At 42.2% G+C, this 14274-nt stretch overlaps 1 protein-coding gene across 3 annotated transcripts in view; it reads right to left on the bottom strand.

The window, feature by feature from the left end:
* The window catches only part of SEMA4D (semaphorin 4D), a 169654-nt gene that overhangs the window by 3598 nt on the left and 151782 nt on the right, over window positions 1-14274 (bottom strand). Inside the window, exon 23 of one of the 3 annotated variants that reach the window (XM_061626064.1) lies at window positions 8672-8757. The exons of the other annotated variants lie outside the window; for them this stretch is intronic. Within the exon in view, the coding sequence (XP_061482048.1) occupies window positions 8735-8757 (23 nt within the window). The 3' untranslated portion in view covers window positions 8672-8734. Of the gene's footprint in view, window positions 1-8671; window positions 8758-14274 lie in introns of those variants that run through there. 3 annotated transcript variants of the gene reach the window in all.

Raw genomic sequence — 14274 nt, 5'->3', positions numbered from 1 at the left:
GGAACCATCAGGACCCTTAGAGTGTGCTCTGATTGTTCCTTTGCAAGCATAGTTTAAGCTTAACAGTTGCAGATCTTACTAGAACCATTTTACATGCCAAACTGTTTCAAACAAGACACCCATTTTTTGATCCTGGAAGCTCATTTCTTTTACAAATGCCAGTATCTAAAAGCAAAATGATGGGGGGGCAACACTTCTTCCTTCAAAGCTCGGTTCTCTTTTCATGCATTCCTCTTTCGTTTTAAGCCTTTAAGCTTGTAAACATCCCATTTCTTTGTGGATAGTAGTCATCATTTTATCGGAACCCTTTCACTGAAATAATTACAAAGGCCATTCAATAGGATGTAGCCTGCCAAGCTCTCAAGGGCCGGCTCAGTCATAAAAGCTTGCAGGGGTCGATCTAAGGACATGAAATGGCGAAGTATCTTGGCCAGCCCTGCTCACAGGACTGTGATGTAGTAGCTAGAGTGTTGGAGTATGACAGCAGAAACATGGGTTCAAAAAATTCACTTCAGCCATGGAGGTCAGTGGATAACTACAGGCTAGTCACCTTTTCACCCTAATCTGTAGCATTGTTGCAGTGTTAAATTGGAGATCCATGTGTGTTGGAGGATGTAATAAAATCCATGAGGAGTTCCCTCCCTATTCGAAATTCAAGTTGGATGGTGACTGTAGTATGACGATGAAGATCATGATCTTGGAGCAATCGATTGTTTCACCTCACTCATGATCTCACTAAGCAGCCACAACTCTTCACCCCCATTAATAATATAGGGATTATAATACTGGCCTACCTTACAAGGCTGTGATAGAGATTAAGGAAATGCTTTAAACACATAGGTAAAATACTTTCTAAAATTATGCTTAGGTTAGTGCAATTCCTCATTTACACCAATAGGTGGAATAAGAAACACTTGGGAAGAGAAGTAAACATAAGTAGCGAGTTATGAAATTTGGGGATGAGGGAAGGAAGGAAAGGATGTGAAGGTGCATGCTGGATCTGATCCGTTTGTTTTGCAATTCTAAAGACACCAGTCTCAGTATTTTTAGAAAACGTCAGCATTTCAGAAAGCTGGAAAAAATAATTCACACAATTTGTTTTCCAAAGAGGTTAACCAAAAGAAACAATCTGTTCTGATATGGCCTGCAGATAATTTCAGCAACCGACTCCCTTTTGGTGACTTCCCAAACAGTATCATCCGGGACAGGCAATCTGGGGTGTGATGGAACAAATGCTAGCTCTGCGGCTTTGCTCTTTTCCCATGCCTGTCTCAGGAAGCAGAATCTCCCCACCCCCTTTGCTTGAGCATAAACTAGACATTTATTTGTTTATTTTAAGCAGAACAAGAATCTCAGTTGCAAGATAAAGTCTTCTGTTGAACGCTTTTTGTTGCACTTTGTGGAAGGACGGGAATCTTTACTCGGGAGTGTGGTGTGTGTGTGCGTGCATACACAATCCAATATACAGAGTGCTATAAATATCAACCCTTTCTGTTATGATTACATAGTTTGTACACACACACGTCACACACCTGGGTGGAAAAAAAGGGGGCTACAATTTAATGCTACAGAACTTGAACCTACTGACATCAGTTTTTCTCTTTTTTTTAAATGGACAAGGGAGTGTTTTGGTGAACCCATATAGTTTACCCCCTCTCCCTGCAGTGGTCTCCTCATTCATTCCAAAGGACAGAGCAGTTCAACGTGCTCATTCTTTTTTGCATTGTGAATGTGCTCCTTCATTGGCATGAATGTGGTAGACAGCATTCAGAAGAGATCCATAAGCACCACTGAGAGCAAGCAAATCTCTTGACCCTTCTGCATAGCCATGTTATATGTTGTACTTTAATATAAGAGCAGAGCTTGTGGATCAGATCAAAGATCCATCTAATCCATCTTGCGTCACAAAGTAGCAAAAGGAAAAAATCACCAATCTGATACCCCTGGGAAGCCCACACGGAGGACAAGAAAGAGTGTGGTGTAGTGATTAGAGTATTGGACTACGACCTGGGAGACAAGGGTTCAAATCCCCATTCAACCATGAAGCACACTGGGTGACCTTGGGCCAGTCGCTGTCTCTCAGCCCAACCTACCTCACAAGGTGGTTGTGGGGATTAAACTAGGAGGGGGAGAACCATGTATGCTACTTTGAGCAGGAGGAAAAGTGGGATATAAATGCAAAAATAAATAAATAAATAAATACTGCTGTTCCCAGCAAATTTAGGTTCCATATAGGCTTGTACGTACTTGCTCTACAGTGCATGACAGTACTATTTGTATATTTTCAAAGTGGGTGCAACATTAGCTGGGGGCAGGCAGCAGCCTGAGATGCTCCTCTGTTTTTAGCAGCAGCTTCATCACTATTAAAGATACAGGATATAGGGTTGGGGGGTTTACTTTGGGGTTTTTCATTTTTAAAAAGGGTTGGCAACCTCAGTACAACATTGCATTTGAAGCAAAGATACACCTGTAAGGACAATAAGCCATAAGATACTATCACAGGAATCATTTAAGTTACAGTTATGACTTCAGTTATTGTCATCCACAATTAAATCAACCACCCCAGTTCAGATTGCAGATGTCTGTATGGTTCATCAAGGCAACAGTCAAAATGTTCTGAATACTTACTTTCAGTTCCTCCTGGATGCTTGTAGGATCAAAGAAGTTAAAAGTTACAGGAGGAAAGAAGCAACACACATGCATATTCATTAGCATATTGGTACCAATAAGAAGGTATTCAGAAGCCAGCATTTCTTTTGAAGGTACAGGCGCTGCGCCCATGTCCCATAAATGGGTGCAGAAAAAGAAGGGAAGGAAAACCCTGTCCAGAATCTGGAGCCACGTGTGTGTTCGTTGGGACAATTTTCAGAGTTTTGCTGGACATGGACCTTCTCTATGAAAAAAGGTCCATCTGTAGCTTTTTCTACCTGTAATCAGTATACAGTAATACCTCGCATTAACGTACCCAATGGGACCAGAGTGAGTAGGTAAACCGAAAATGTCCTTAAAGCGAAGCACTACCTTTTAAAACTTTTTTTTACTTCTCCTTCATGCGGAGCCTCAAACCCCCCCCCCGCGCTAAAGCCTCTGCTGCTGCGCTGCCGCGCCTCTCAGCTGATCGTGATTGCGCCTCTCAGCTGATTTGCGGTGGCGCCATCGCCTCTATTTCCACCCCCACGTGCTAAAGCCTCTGCTGCGTTTCTGGAGAAATACAGGCATATGGAGCATGTACGTTATAGCAAGGCGACGTTAAGTGAAGCGACATTAAGCGGGGTATGCCTGTATAACGTAGGACACTGCTGCCTCCACCTAAAATTCCAGGGAGCTCCAATGAACACAACTCAGCTAAATATAGCTGCTAGGTGGTCGGTGAGTCACTACCAAGTGCCCTCCATCAGAGGAACACAGGAAGCTGCCTTATCATTAGTCAGACCTTTGGCCTTCTAGCACAGTATTGTCTCCCCTGACTGGTAGTGGCTCTCCAGGATTTAAAACATGTTTCTCCCAGCTGGCAGCCAAGCCTTGTACCTTCTGCTTACAAAGCAGATGCTGTCCCACTAACCTACAGCCTCTATCCAAACATAACCCCAGTAATGGACCCATACAGATGCAATTCAGATTTTCAAATGCTGCAGTTCTCTGCACACTCTTATATGAGAGTAAATCCCACTGATTATAGTGGGGCGTCGCACTGAGTAGACATCTAGAATAATGCTACATTTCTGCCATTCACTCACAGTTCTTGGTATATTATATTCTACAAATACATAGCTTCCCATTTATCAGGTTAAGTTTTTTATTAACATAATAATACACAATCGATGTAACCGGCATTTTATAAAGTTTCATCAGGAAAAAAGGAGTAGTTGACATGATCCACTCCCTGCCTCCCCTAGCTGAATGCTACTCAAGTGCCTGTGCTGTTGAGGACGGTTCCTGCTTCCCAGGTGCTTCCAGTCTGAATTACGGACTTGGGAGCACACGCTGCTGCCACTGCAAGAAAGGCATTCCTTTCTCTACACCATGACCAACCTTGGAAAATCAGAGTTCTAAAGCACATGGAGCATACATAAGTAGAGCAGATGGTCACCTTCAAAATTGGGGGAGGTCATTGAAGGGGTAGGGTAAGGGTACAAATATGTGCTTCCTCTCCCACATTGTTCGTGTGGTGCAAGGAACACCTGAAGAGGACTATAGATGCATCCAAAAGCAGACTTTCTACTTGGCCTGCCATGAATGCAAGCATTCACCATGTGACTCATCCCCCAGCATTCTATGTCCCCCATACATAGTCCCAGGAACCATTCGGTATTGGTATGATTTACCTCAGAGCATGAAGGGGGTGAGTACTTTGGAATGTTCCAGGCCAGGCTGGAATGCAGGAGAAAAGGTCTTTAGTGGTATCTCTGATGCACCTATTTTCTTTTCTCTCACTTTCTCTCCCCCTCCCCCATTTTTAAAGGAGCTCTATCAGAATTACAGTCACATTGTTGCAGGGTATGAAACTTCTGTTGAAGCCCTGGCAATACAGGTGGTAGTGGTGAGACTGAGGTACACACCATATGGAAAGGCTATGGAGGTCACATGTATACATGTGGCAGCTGCTCTGTATGGCAAGTCCTTTTTGTGCCACAGCTCACCACTGAAACAGGGCACCTGGCACATAGACTTTTCTCCATGCTTCTACAAATATTCCTTTGATGGAGTTGGGGAAAACACATGAAAGCAACTAAACTACATAGTGAACCACTGCACATTAAAATTTTGGAGTATCCACTAGTGCCAAGCAACTTCCAAGTAATCACTGTTTTGTGTGAAGCATCTCCTTAGAAGAGGCTCAGTTCTAACAACCATAGTCCTTGTCACCTGGCGAATTTCCTTTCACATTCTGCTCCTAGGCCGGCATGCACTGGGCAACCTGGAGTTTGGAAGCTTCAGAATACATATGACTCCTGGAGAACCTCAGGTTCCACGTGGATCCAGGTATAAGGACATTCCACCTCCCCCCCCAAAAAAACAAAAGTGTGGTGGGAAGACTGTTTAAGCCTGACTTTTGTTCCAGGGGGCCAAGTATTTACTTTCTTTCATTGTACTCATTGATAACAATGGCCTTAAGTCTACTAATTTCAATGGTATTTCTATAACTGACTGGATATTTATTAGTATGATTAAAACTTCCTTGGTTTAAAAATAGCATTGGACAGATAGAGGCAATGATAAACATGCCTTCTTCTATAGTAAAATCTAATTTCAAGAAAGTAACTCCCCCCACTGAAACAAATCCAGAGTAGGCACTATTGAATCATCTACAAAGCTTTGCATGCCAGAATAAATCAAGATGCAGCCATACCAATGTTCACTTTAATTTACTGCTTGTCCTATTTCTGGAGCTAATCTGGTTTCAGTTTAGATGAGGTCTCCCTGAAGGTCACTGAAAATGAGATTATGAAGGATGGAAATCAAGTTGAGCGATGCCAGTAGCAGCAAGGTGCGAGAAGAAGGTAAATTGCCAGGAATAAAGAGCTTACAGAGCTGCAGAAGTCATCAATTGGGTTCAAATCCAGTGACAACTTTGATAATCATGAGGCATGCAAATGGAGGAATGTACATCTCAAGATTGAAAAGATTTGGGCCAACCTAATGAAAATGGCTCAGGTTCCTTAGGTGTTTGCCAAAGTTGATTTTGGGGGGGGGGTATCTGAACTAAGACTACCTTACCATCAGCTACTGATGCAGCTGTAAAGAGCAACAGATTCTAATATATATTTATACTTATGTCAAATAAAAACAGTAACTTTGATGCATTGTGCTCTTTCTTCTGTAACAAAGGGAATCTGCTAGACAAAGGCTTGGGAAAGAATGGAATGGCTAAAACTGCATCTAAAATGCATATTTGACATCTGTAAAAATTTAACCTCAGAAATGAAAGCCCCATCTGGAGTAATCCCCCATGTCGAACCATACAGCTTTGCTGAATGTGAGCTGAATGTACTGTGCAAGGAACAAGAATTTGCAACCCTGTAACTTTGAAGGCCTTTTTATGCAAAACCAGCATTTGCTAAAGCCTATTGTGGTCTGGGCAGGAGGGGAAATTGGCAAGCAACTGTTGATCCCTTTCTACGTGGTGGGCAGAAAGTGTTTTCTCTTCATCTGATCCTACGAAGGCACACGCGTTTCCATTTTATGCTTTGAGTAATTCATCCCACTGCTGTTGCTTGATAGCCCGCAAGCTGTTATTAAGAAAACTGTGTTCAAGAAAAGAACTAAAAAGAAATACCAGGAGCCATGATTTAAAAACAGGAAAAAAATATGTTCTGACACAGAACAAAACTTTTTTTTCATTCAGCACACCCCATGATTCAGTGGAGAAACCACTGCACAATGGACATCATCTGGAAATTAATCAGAGCAAGAGGCTCTGCACCCGGCAGTGGCTTGAGATAACCAACACTCATTAAGCAGCTTCTGCCATGTCAGCTCCCGCCAACTCAAACACAGGGGGACGGCCTGTGGTCAGTGGTTGACTTCGAATGAGAGATTCTGGGACTTGAGCCTTCCCTCCCTGGAAGCGTTGTTTCCAACTCCCAGATGTGTGATGACAGGCAGAGATTGCTGAGTGAGGAGGAAAACGCTTTCACAGCATATGCTTACAGGCACTCTCGTTATTTCACGTTTCTGGAATAAACCCTGGCATTGAAAATTGGTCCTGGTGTTGATCTGTCATGAGCCTATGTGAAAGTAGTCACCAGAACTGATGGTTCCCCTGAGATGTAGACTATGGCCAGCACTTCCAGTACTCATACTGGGCCAGAAGTGTCCATTGTCACCCTCAGGCCAGCTGCAAGAGACTGTGCTGCCCGAGGCGGGTGCCAATACCTTCCCTCTCCATTCCTCCTTTTCCCGCTCCCTCTTCTTGTTACAGTGGCAGTGCTGTCCTCTTCTCTCCCCAGTATGATTATTTAATTAGTTGCTTGATACCCAAAGCTCCCCTGCTGCTTCCCATCCCTCCTCCTCACTTTTTTTCTGCTGCTCTTGCAGCATCACTAGTGGTTTCACTGCAGCCCCCTCCATCTCCCACCATCAGCGTCACATTCTGAGGAAGGGCCAAGGGGTCCTTCCTTGAGTAAGTAATTCCAGCCACCATGACTAGGAAAATACCTGCGCCACCATCATAAATTGTCCCAGTGGAGCTGCATGATCCTCCCAGCCACTACACTCAGAATTCCGTACTCTGTTGAAGGAACTTGTTGACCGTTCCTCAGAATGAGTCACTAAGGCAAGGAGGAGGTAGTGATGGTGGAGGAAGTGGCAGAGACCTTTGCCTCACCCATGAACTGTGCAAAGAGTCCCAATTTGGTGCACTGCCTGAGACAACTATCCAGGGCCGGTTCCAAAGGGCGGCCAGGTTGGGCACTGGCCCAAGGGCCCCGCAGCTACTGGAGCCCCTGGGGGGCCCCCTGAGGGCCCCTCTGCTCCCCTTCCGCAACCCATGGCATGAGCTGCGCCACAGATCGCAAGACAAGAGCTTCCGAGCAACCCACCACCACCGCCACCCCCCCGCCACGTCACCTACCTTTCTCTGCAGTTCTTTGCGGCTGCAAGATGGCAGCTGAGGTTTCAGCTCTGCCTCTGCCGCCATCTTGGTTGACAGTATTATGAAGCATAAATGAGGAAAACCAGAGGCATGACACAAGTTAATGGGAACTGCAAGGTCCGAGTGTTTGACATTCTACAGTTAGTAAATGGAGCTTTGGTGACATCAAATTCTGAAACAATCTGAACTATATCCAGAACTTTGGAATGCCTGTCAGTGCCAGCTGGCAATGAAACTATACTTTTGAGTCTATAGCCCAACTTTGCTTCGCTGGTCTGAAGCCAAGGCAACTTGCCTCACCATAAATGAATGAGCTAGTCCTATAACCTGGTCTAAGCAACATGTAATGTTAGTATTTCCAACTATCTCTTAAGTGTTCTTTACCAACCAAAAGTAACTTTCTCTGGTCCTCAGCACTGGGGTCTGATTTAGACAGGTAATATGCCTGCTCCTTTCTGGCTAGATTTGCATAGATACTTCCTGCAGATCCAACCAGGTAGGATGGGTACAGATATGTTATTTTCCAATAATAAATGGCCTGCCTACAAACACTGCACAAATCATGAGTGTGCCAGCCAGTAGATCTATGCCAGTGCATACAGAGTTAAGATACAGATCCTCTCTTTAATTCTGGGATTTCTGGTAATCAATTACTATTCTTACAAGTTTCAAATTCAAGGAAAAAAGATTGGGTAAGTTAGCACTCTACAATAGTTGGTGGCAGAAAAAATGCCCGTTTTGATTTATATGATCTATCATGGAACAAATGCGCTTAAAATATAGTTTTAATCAAAGAGTATGTAGGAGTTTATTGGAGTCAGAAACTAACAGCAGGTTTAGACATTGCATTTCTCCATCACATAGACAGAACTGGTTGTCATCACCAAGCATGTGCTTGCATTTACATCTGTAATGTGTATATTCCAAACAAGCACTGTCATTTGCAGACAACCTTTGTAATCACAGCAGCTTGAGAAAGACTGAAATTGCTATATCTTAACACATCCTCTGTGTACTTCTGAAGTTGTGTTGCTTCAGAACAAGACTGGATAAGCATGCTGAGCTCCAATATAATTTGCAATTCTTAGTGATGAAGCCAGAGTGTTCGTTCTTGTTTTAAATGAAACTGTATAGAAAGAATTAACTGGATCTCTGGGAAGAAACTAAAAAAAGACAGGGGAAGGGTTTTACTTTTTTTATAAGGAGGAATCTTCAACAAAGCATAAATAGCAGTCAAACAATATAGTAGAAATCCATATTTGAATATATGACTATACTACAAATCCATATTCTACAGGACAACTTTGGTGCTGTATCCAGAAACAGAATCACAGAAAGGTACCTTTGTCCCAGAATGCTGGGCAGACCTGTGATCACCCATCAACTACATGGATGGGAAAGAGAGCAGAACAGGCAGAAGTTACTTGCCCTTGTGGATGCAGGGAAGAGTCTACTCCACAGAATCTTCAACATGCAGGCAAGCTAGTCGTGTCAATTGGAGTGATACTTCCCCTTCCCCCAACACATCACATTCCCATTGCCTGAGACCAGACTTGCACAACCTATTTCTTGGTGTGATAAAATCTACAGGAGTTAATTTTTTAAAAGTAGATTCTATTCTGTCAACTTCCCTTGTGAAACATCTCAAAACTTGCACAGCCAAGTTCTTGCACAGCACTCTGAGAAGGTGAACCAGGCCATGGGGGGTCCTGATCTGGGTATACATCTAACTATTCTTCAAGACCAGTTCCACACACCATTATCCAAAGAAAACCTCAAGTAGAACTTCATCAGCAATTGTATCAATCTGCTTATATTCAAGCAGGAAGTGGTAATATGATGGAATCATCATCAGTGGGAAAACCATTAGCAGAAGCTGATTGCAAACAGAACCCAGGAACAGCCTACACCAATGGTCGGAATTTACTGGTTAAAAATAGCAATAAAATGACACACACACATCCAGTTATACTGCTGAAATGAAGGAAGTTGGACATGTTGGAAGAATCAGGATGGATATTTGTGTGGAAGGACTATGAGCTCAGTTTAATTCTGGTACTCAAAAAACAGATTCCTGGGCTCAGAATGTTGGTCAGTGAAGCATGCTGTGAGACTCACAGACAGGGTTTTTAGTGAGAGAGTGAAACCTGAAGCAGAAGGGTTAAGCTGGAAGAACAGAGCGCCAGGTTTGCCAAGGTCAGCAGCTGGCTGGCAAGCAGATAAGAAGGGACTCTTGCAGAAGCTCTGTGTGGGGGAAAAGTCGTTTGTGGAGAGAACTGTGTCTAATGTCTTTGCCTAGTAAAGACTCTTACAAGAAACTTGCCTGGCCTGGCTCATTTACTGTTCTATGCGACACTTGGATTTCTTCCTTGTATGATCTCTATACGCACGCACCGACAGGGGTTATGGGCCCAGCTTATCATACAAGGTAAAGGGTTCGAGAGTCGTTGACGTGACGTTGTTGCAGAGAGAAACGAAAGTGCAAGAAAGAGGCAAGTAAGAGTGGGCAACATGGCTGTAAACCTGTTATCCGGGATGCCGATGGAGAGGCTGAATGCTGTGAACTACTCCAGCTGGAAATGGAGAATGAGAGCAGTTCTGATTAAAGAAGATTTGAATGATGTCGTAGAAAACCCCCCTCCTGCAGCTCCTTCAGCAGCGTGGTTGAAGAAAGATGAGAAAGCGAAGGCTTTTATTACTCTGGGGCTGTCTGATTCACAACTGTTGCTGGTGAGTAATGAGCCGACAGCTAATCAAATGTGGGAGAAGCTAAGAGCCGTTCATGTGCAGCAAACTGCAGGGAGCAGGCTGTGCTTAGCACGGAAACTTTATCAGATGCGTTTTACAGATGAAGTGACTATGACAGAGCATCTGGCTGAATTTCGTAGATTAAATGCTGAGCTGCAAGATAGAGGAGTGCATCATAGTGACATTCAGATGGTCTATATACTGTTATCTTCATTTGATCAAAAATGGGATGTCATGGTCTCGAGCTTGGAAAGTTTACCAGACGGAAACCTAAATTTGGACTTTGTAGAACAGAAATTTCAACAAGAGTGGAATAGAAGACAAGAGAATAAGAAAACAGAGTTAAAAGAGACTGTGGCTGTACAACAACAACATCAAAGAAACAGGCAAGAGAATAAAATATGTTATTTTTGTGGGTCCCGTGGACATATACAGAGACATTGTTTAAAGAAGAGAAATAACAGGGACTTTGGAAGTCAGAGAACAAGCGTGAACTTTGTTACTAAGGAGGACAATAAACTAATTAACTCTAAGTGGCTTCTCGACAGCGGAGCGTCTAATTGCCTGATCACAGACTCTAGTTTATTTTACACTTCAAAGCCAGTGCAGGAGAAGATTTATCTGGCTGACGGATCGACTCAGGACGCAATTGCAAGAGGCACGCTCAGGTTGAGTAATTTGGGAACTATATTGACAGATGTATTATTAGTTTCTGGTTTAAAATATAACATTCTATCAGTGAGAAAATTGGCTCAAATAGGTTGTAAAATTACATTTGAAGGGGATAGATGTTTTGTGAGAAAAGATGGTGAAATCTGTATGCAAGGGAAATTACAGAACCAAATGTTTATGGTTGAGTGCACTCTTGATAAACCCACGTGTGCCTGGATAGGAGTAAATAAAAATAAACATGAAAATTGTATACATGAATGGCACAGAAAATTGGGACACGCACATTTTGAAAAAGTGAAAAATACTCCAAAGCATAGTCAAGATTTGAAATTAACACATTGTGAGCATGTAGATGAATGTGAGGTATGTTATAAAACAAAAATGACTGTGACTCCGGTAAATAAGAGCTGTGAAAGCACGACCACTAAACCCTATCAGCTCATACATGCGGATTTGGCTGGACCTTTCCAGTGCTCAAAAGGTGGAGCAAGGTTTTATTTAGTGATTGTGGATGATTTTTCCAGATTTACACATGTATTCTTATTGAAAAAGAAAAGTGAAGCAGAAGAGAAATTAAAGGCATTTATACAGAGAACAGAGACACAATATGGGGTTGTTATCAGGAATATCAAATCAGATCAAGGTGGGGAATTTACCAGTAATTCATTTAAAACATATTTGGAAAAGAAGGGAATAATACAAAGTCTCACTGCTCCCTTCAGCCCATGCTCCAACGGAACTGCAGAGAGGAGGAACCGGTCATTGCAGGATTCAATGAGAGCCATGCTAGCAGATGCAGATATGAATAACACTTACTGGGGTGAATGTATTCTGTACACTACATACATTCAGAACCGTCTTGTGCACAGAGTATTAGGCATGTCTCCATATGAGAAGTTGACTGGAAGAAAGCCCAGGGTGAAACACATAGAGCGTTTTGGGGCAAAATGCTGGGTACATGTTGCAAAACAGAAAAGGCATGGTAAATTAGGCTCAAGAGCTCAGGCAGGACGCATTTTGGGATTTCAGAATTCATATTATAGAATTTGGTTGCCTGAGAAACAACAATTAGTGTTAAGCAGAAGCATAAAGGTAATAGATAAACCTTGGAGAGAGAGTCAAACAGTTATCCTTGAAGGTGCAAGCAAGCAGGAAGCAGCAGATGTTCCTTTTGGACAGCAAATTCCATTAAGAACTGCACTGACTGATCTAATTCACAGAGGCAAACGTACTGTAAAAAGACTGAGGAGTGAAGACATGGCAATGCAAGATACAGAAGTGCCAGGTACTAGTGCAGGAACAAGTGCAGACACAGGTGCAGGTCCAAGTAAAATAGAGAGTGAGGAAGAAATGGAAATAAATAATGTTAGGAGATCAGAAAGAAAAATGAAAGGACAACCACCTCAGAGATTCACATTTAATGTCACACAACAGAATGATGAGACAGATGAATATCCTGTAGAATGGGAAAAAGAAGGGCCAATAGATAAAGAAACAATGGATCTCATGTGGAAGTTTTGTGTTGAAGAATGAAATATAAATGTGTTATCAAATAAAAGTGAACAAAACTCTGTGAAACTTGTGTGAATAAAGAAATAAAGAAACAAAAACTGAACTGAAAATGTAAATAGAAACTGTAAGGAAACAAACCATGTACTGATATGTATTGTAATGAAAAGTAGAAATGTAATAATGAACAATGAAGTTTTGTAATCTGTGAGTCTCAGGTGGGGGCTGTTGGTCAGTGAAGCATGCTGTGAGACTCGCAGACAGGGTTTTTAGTGAGAGAGTGAAACCTGAAGCAGAAGGGTTAAGCTGGAAGAACAGAGCGCCAGGTTTGCCAAGGTTAGCAGCTGGCTGGCAAGCAGATAAGAAGGGACTCTTGCAGAAGCTCTGTGTGGGGGAAAAGTCGTTTGTGGAGAGAACTGTGTCTAATGTCTTTGCCTAGTAAAGACTCTTACAAGAAACTTGCCTGGCCTGGCTCATTTACTGTTCTATGCGACACTTGGATTTCTTCCTTGTATGATCTCTATCCGCACACGCCAACACAGAATTCTTTCAGTCATAACTGTCCTTTTTACCTGGCTCCAATTGGTATGTCTCGGGTTTCTAGTAAAACACAAAGCAGATCTTGCAAGCCTGAAGACTGCTCACCCATTACCTACACCTATAGCTTCATCAATCAAGCCTAGTAAGTAATCAAATTTTGAGTGGTGTGTATTCTTGTTATGGATGAGACAAGTATCCTCTGTCAGCAGTAGCAGGAATAGTAGAATGCTCCACACACTGTGGCAGGAAACCATGCAGGCAGGAAGAGAGTGGGAAACTCCCTCTTTCTAGAATAGAAATGGAAACCAGCAAGATGAGAAGTCCAAGCACACTTCAAGAGACCTGGTACTTCTCCAAAACTGAATCTCTGAATGGAGAGGCTGAATTACCAATTTTAAATAACATGGGAGGAAGTTGGCAGCTGGGACAGTGCTAATTTTGTAATCTGATCAGTTGGGTAACTAGCAGGACAAAGTCATGGCAGCACCTGATCCTTTAGCTATAATAAATCACATAATGCACTTCTTACCAATGTGCTTACAATGCTAAGCCTTTTGGCCTAATTAGAAGACACACATCAACTACTGGGATGGGACATTAATTAGTTGAAAATCAGGTTAGTACATTAGTGTGAACCAAGATATGGGGTAAATCTTCATCAAAGAATGCAAGGTTACAAACAATACCTAAGATACATATAGAAAGTGCAGAAAATTTGATTTAACTAGATCACTGGACTAGATTGCCTATGTCCACCCAAATAAATTTACAATTGGAACTTGAAAGGACACAGTTATTTTTGTTCTTCAACTCTCTGCCACAAGGCACATCTAAGTATTGATTTGTATAATCTATACAGTTCAAACAACTCAGATTTTTTAATGGTTTATTTAGCTTGCCATGCTCCAAAATCTTGATTTTTTTTAAAGAATGGAAAATTAGAAAGTGTAGTATTCCTCAGAAAAACTAGTTTATGCATTACTTGCTACCAAGTCTGTCTTTTCTGATGGTCAAATAATACGATGTTTGGTGTTATTAAAGCACTAACACATATGAACCCTTAACAGTGTTCTTCATATTCCACAAAATTATAATCTACTTGAAAAGTGTAGATCTGAATAACTGCAAATAAAAAGTTATTCTTTATGTATTTCTAACCCAGATCAGAATAAATACTAATCAGGATAAATACAACATAATCAACACAAAAT

This window comes from Rhineura floridana, chromosome 1 (assembly GCF_030035675.1).
Source record: "Rhineura floridana isolate rRhiFlo1 chromosome 1, rRhiFlo1.hap2, whole genome shotgun sequence".
NCBI lineage: Eukaryota > Metazoa > Chordata > Lepidosauria > Squamata > Rhineuridae > Rhineura > Rhineura floridana.
Note: the sequence above shows the minus strand (reverse complement) of the source record. Positions and strands in the feature narration are given on the sequence as shown.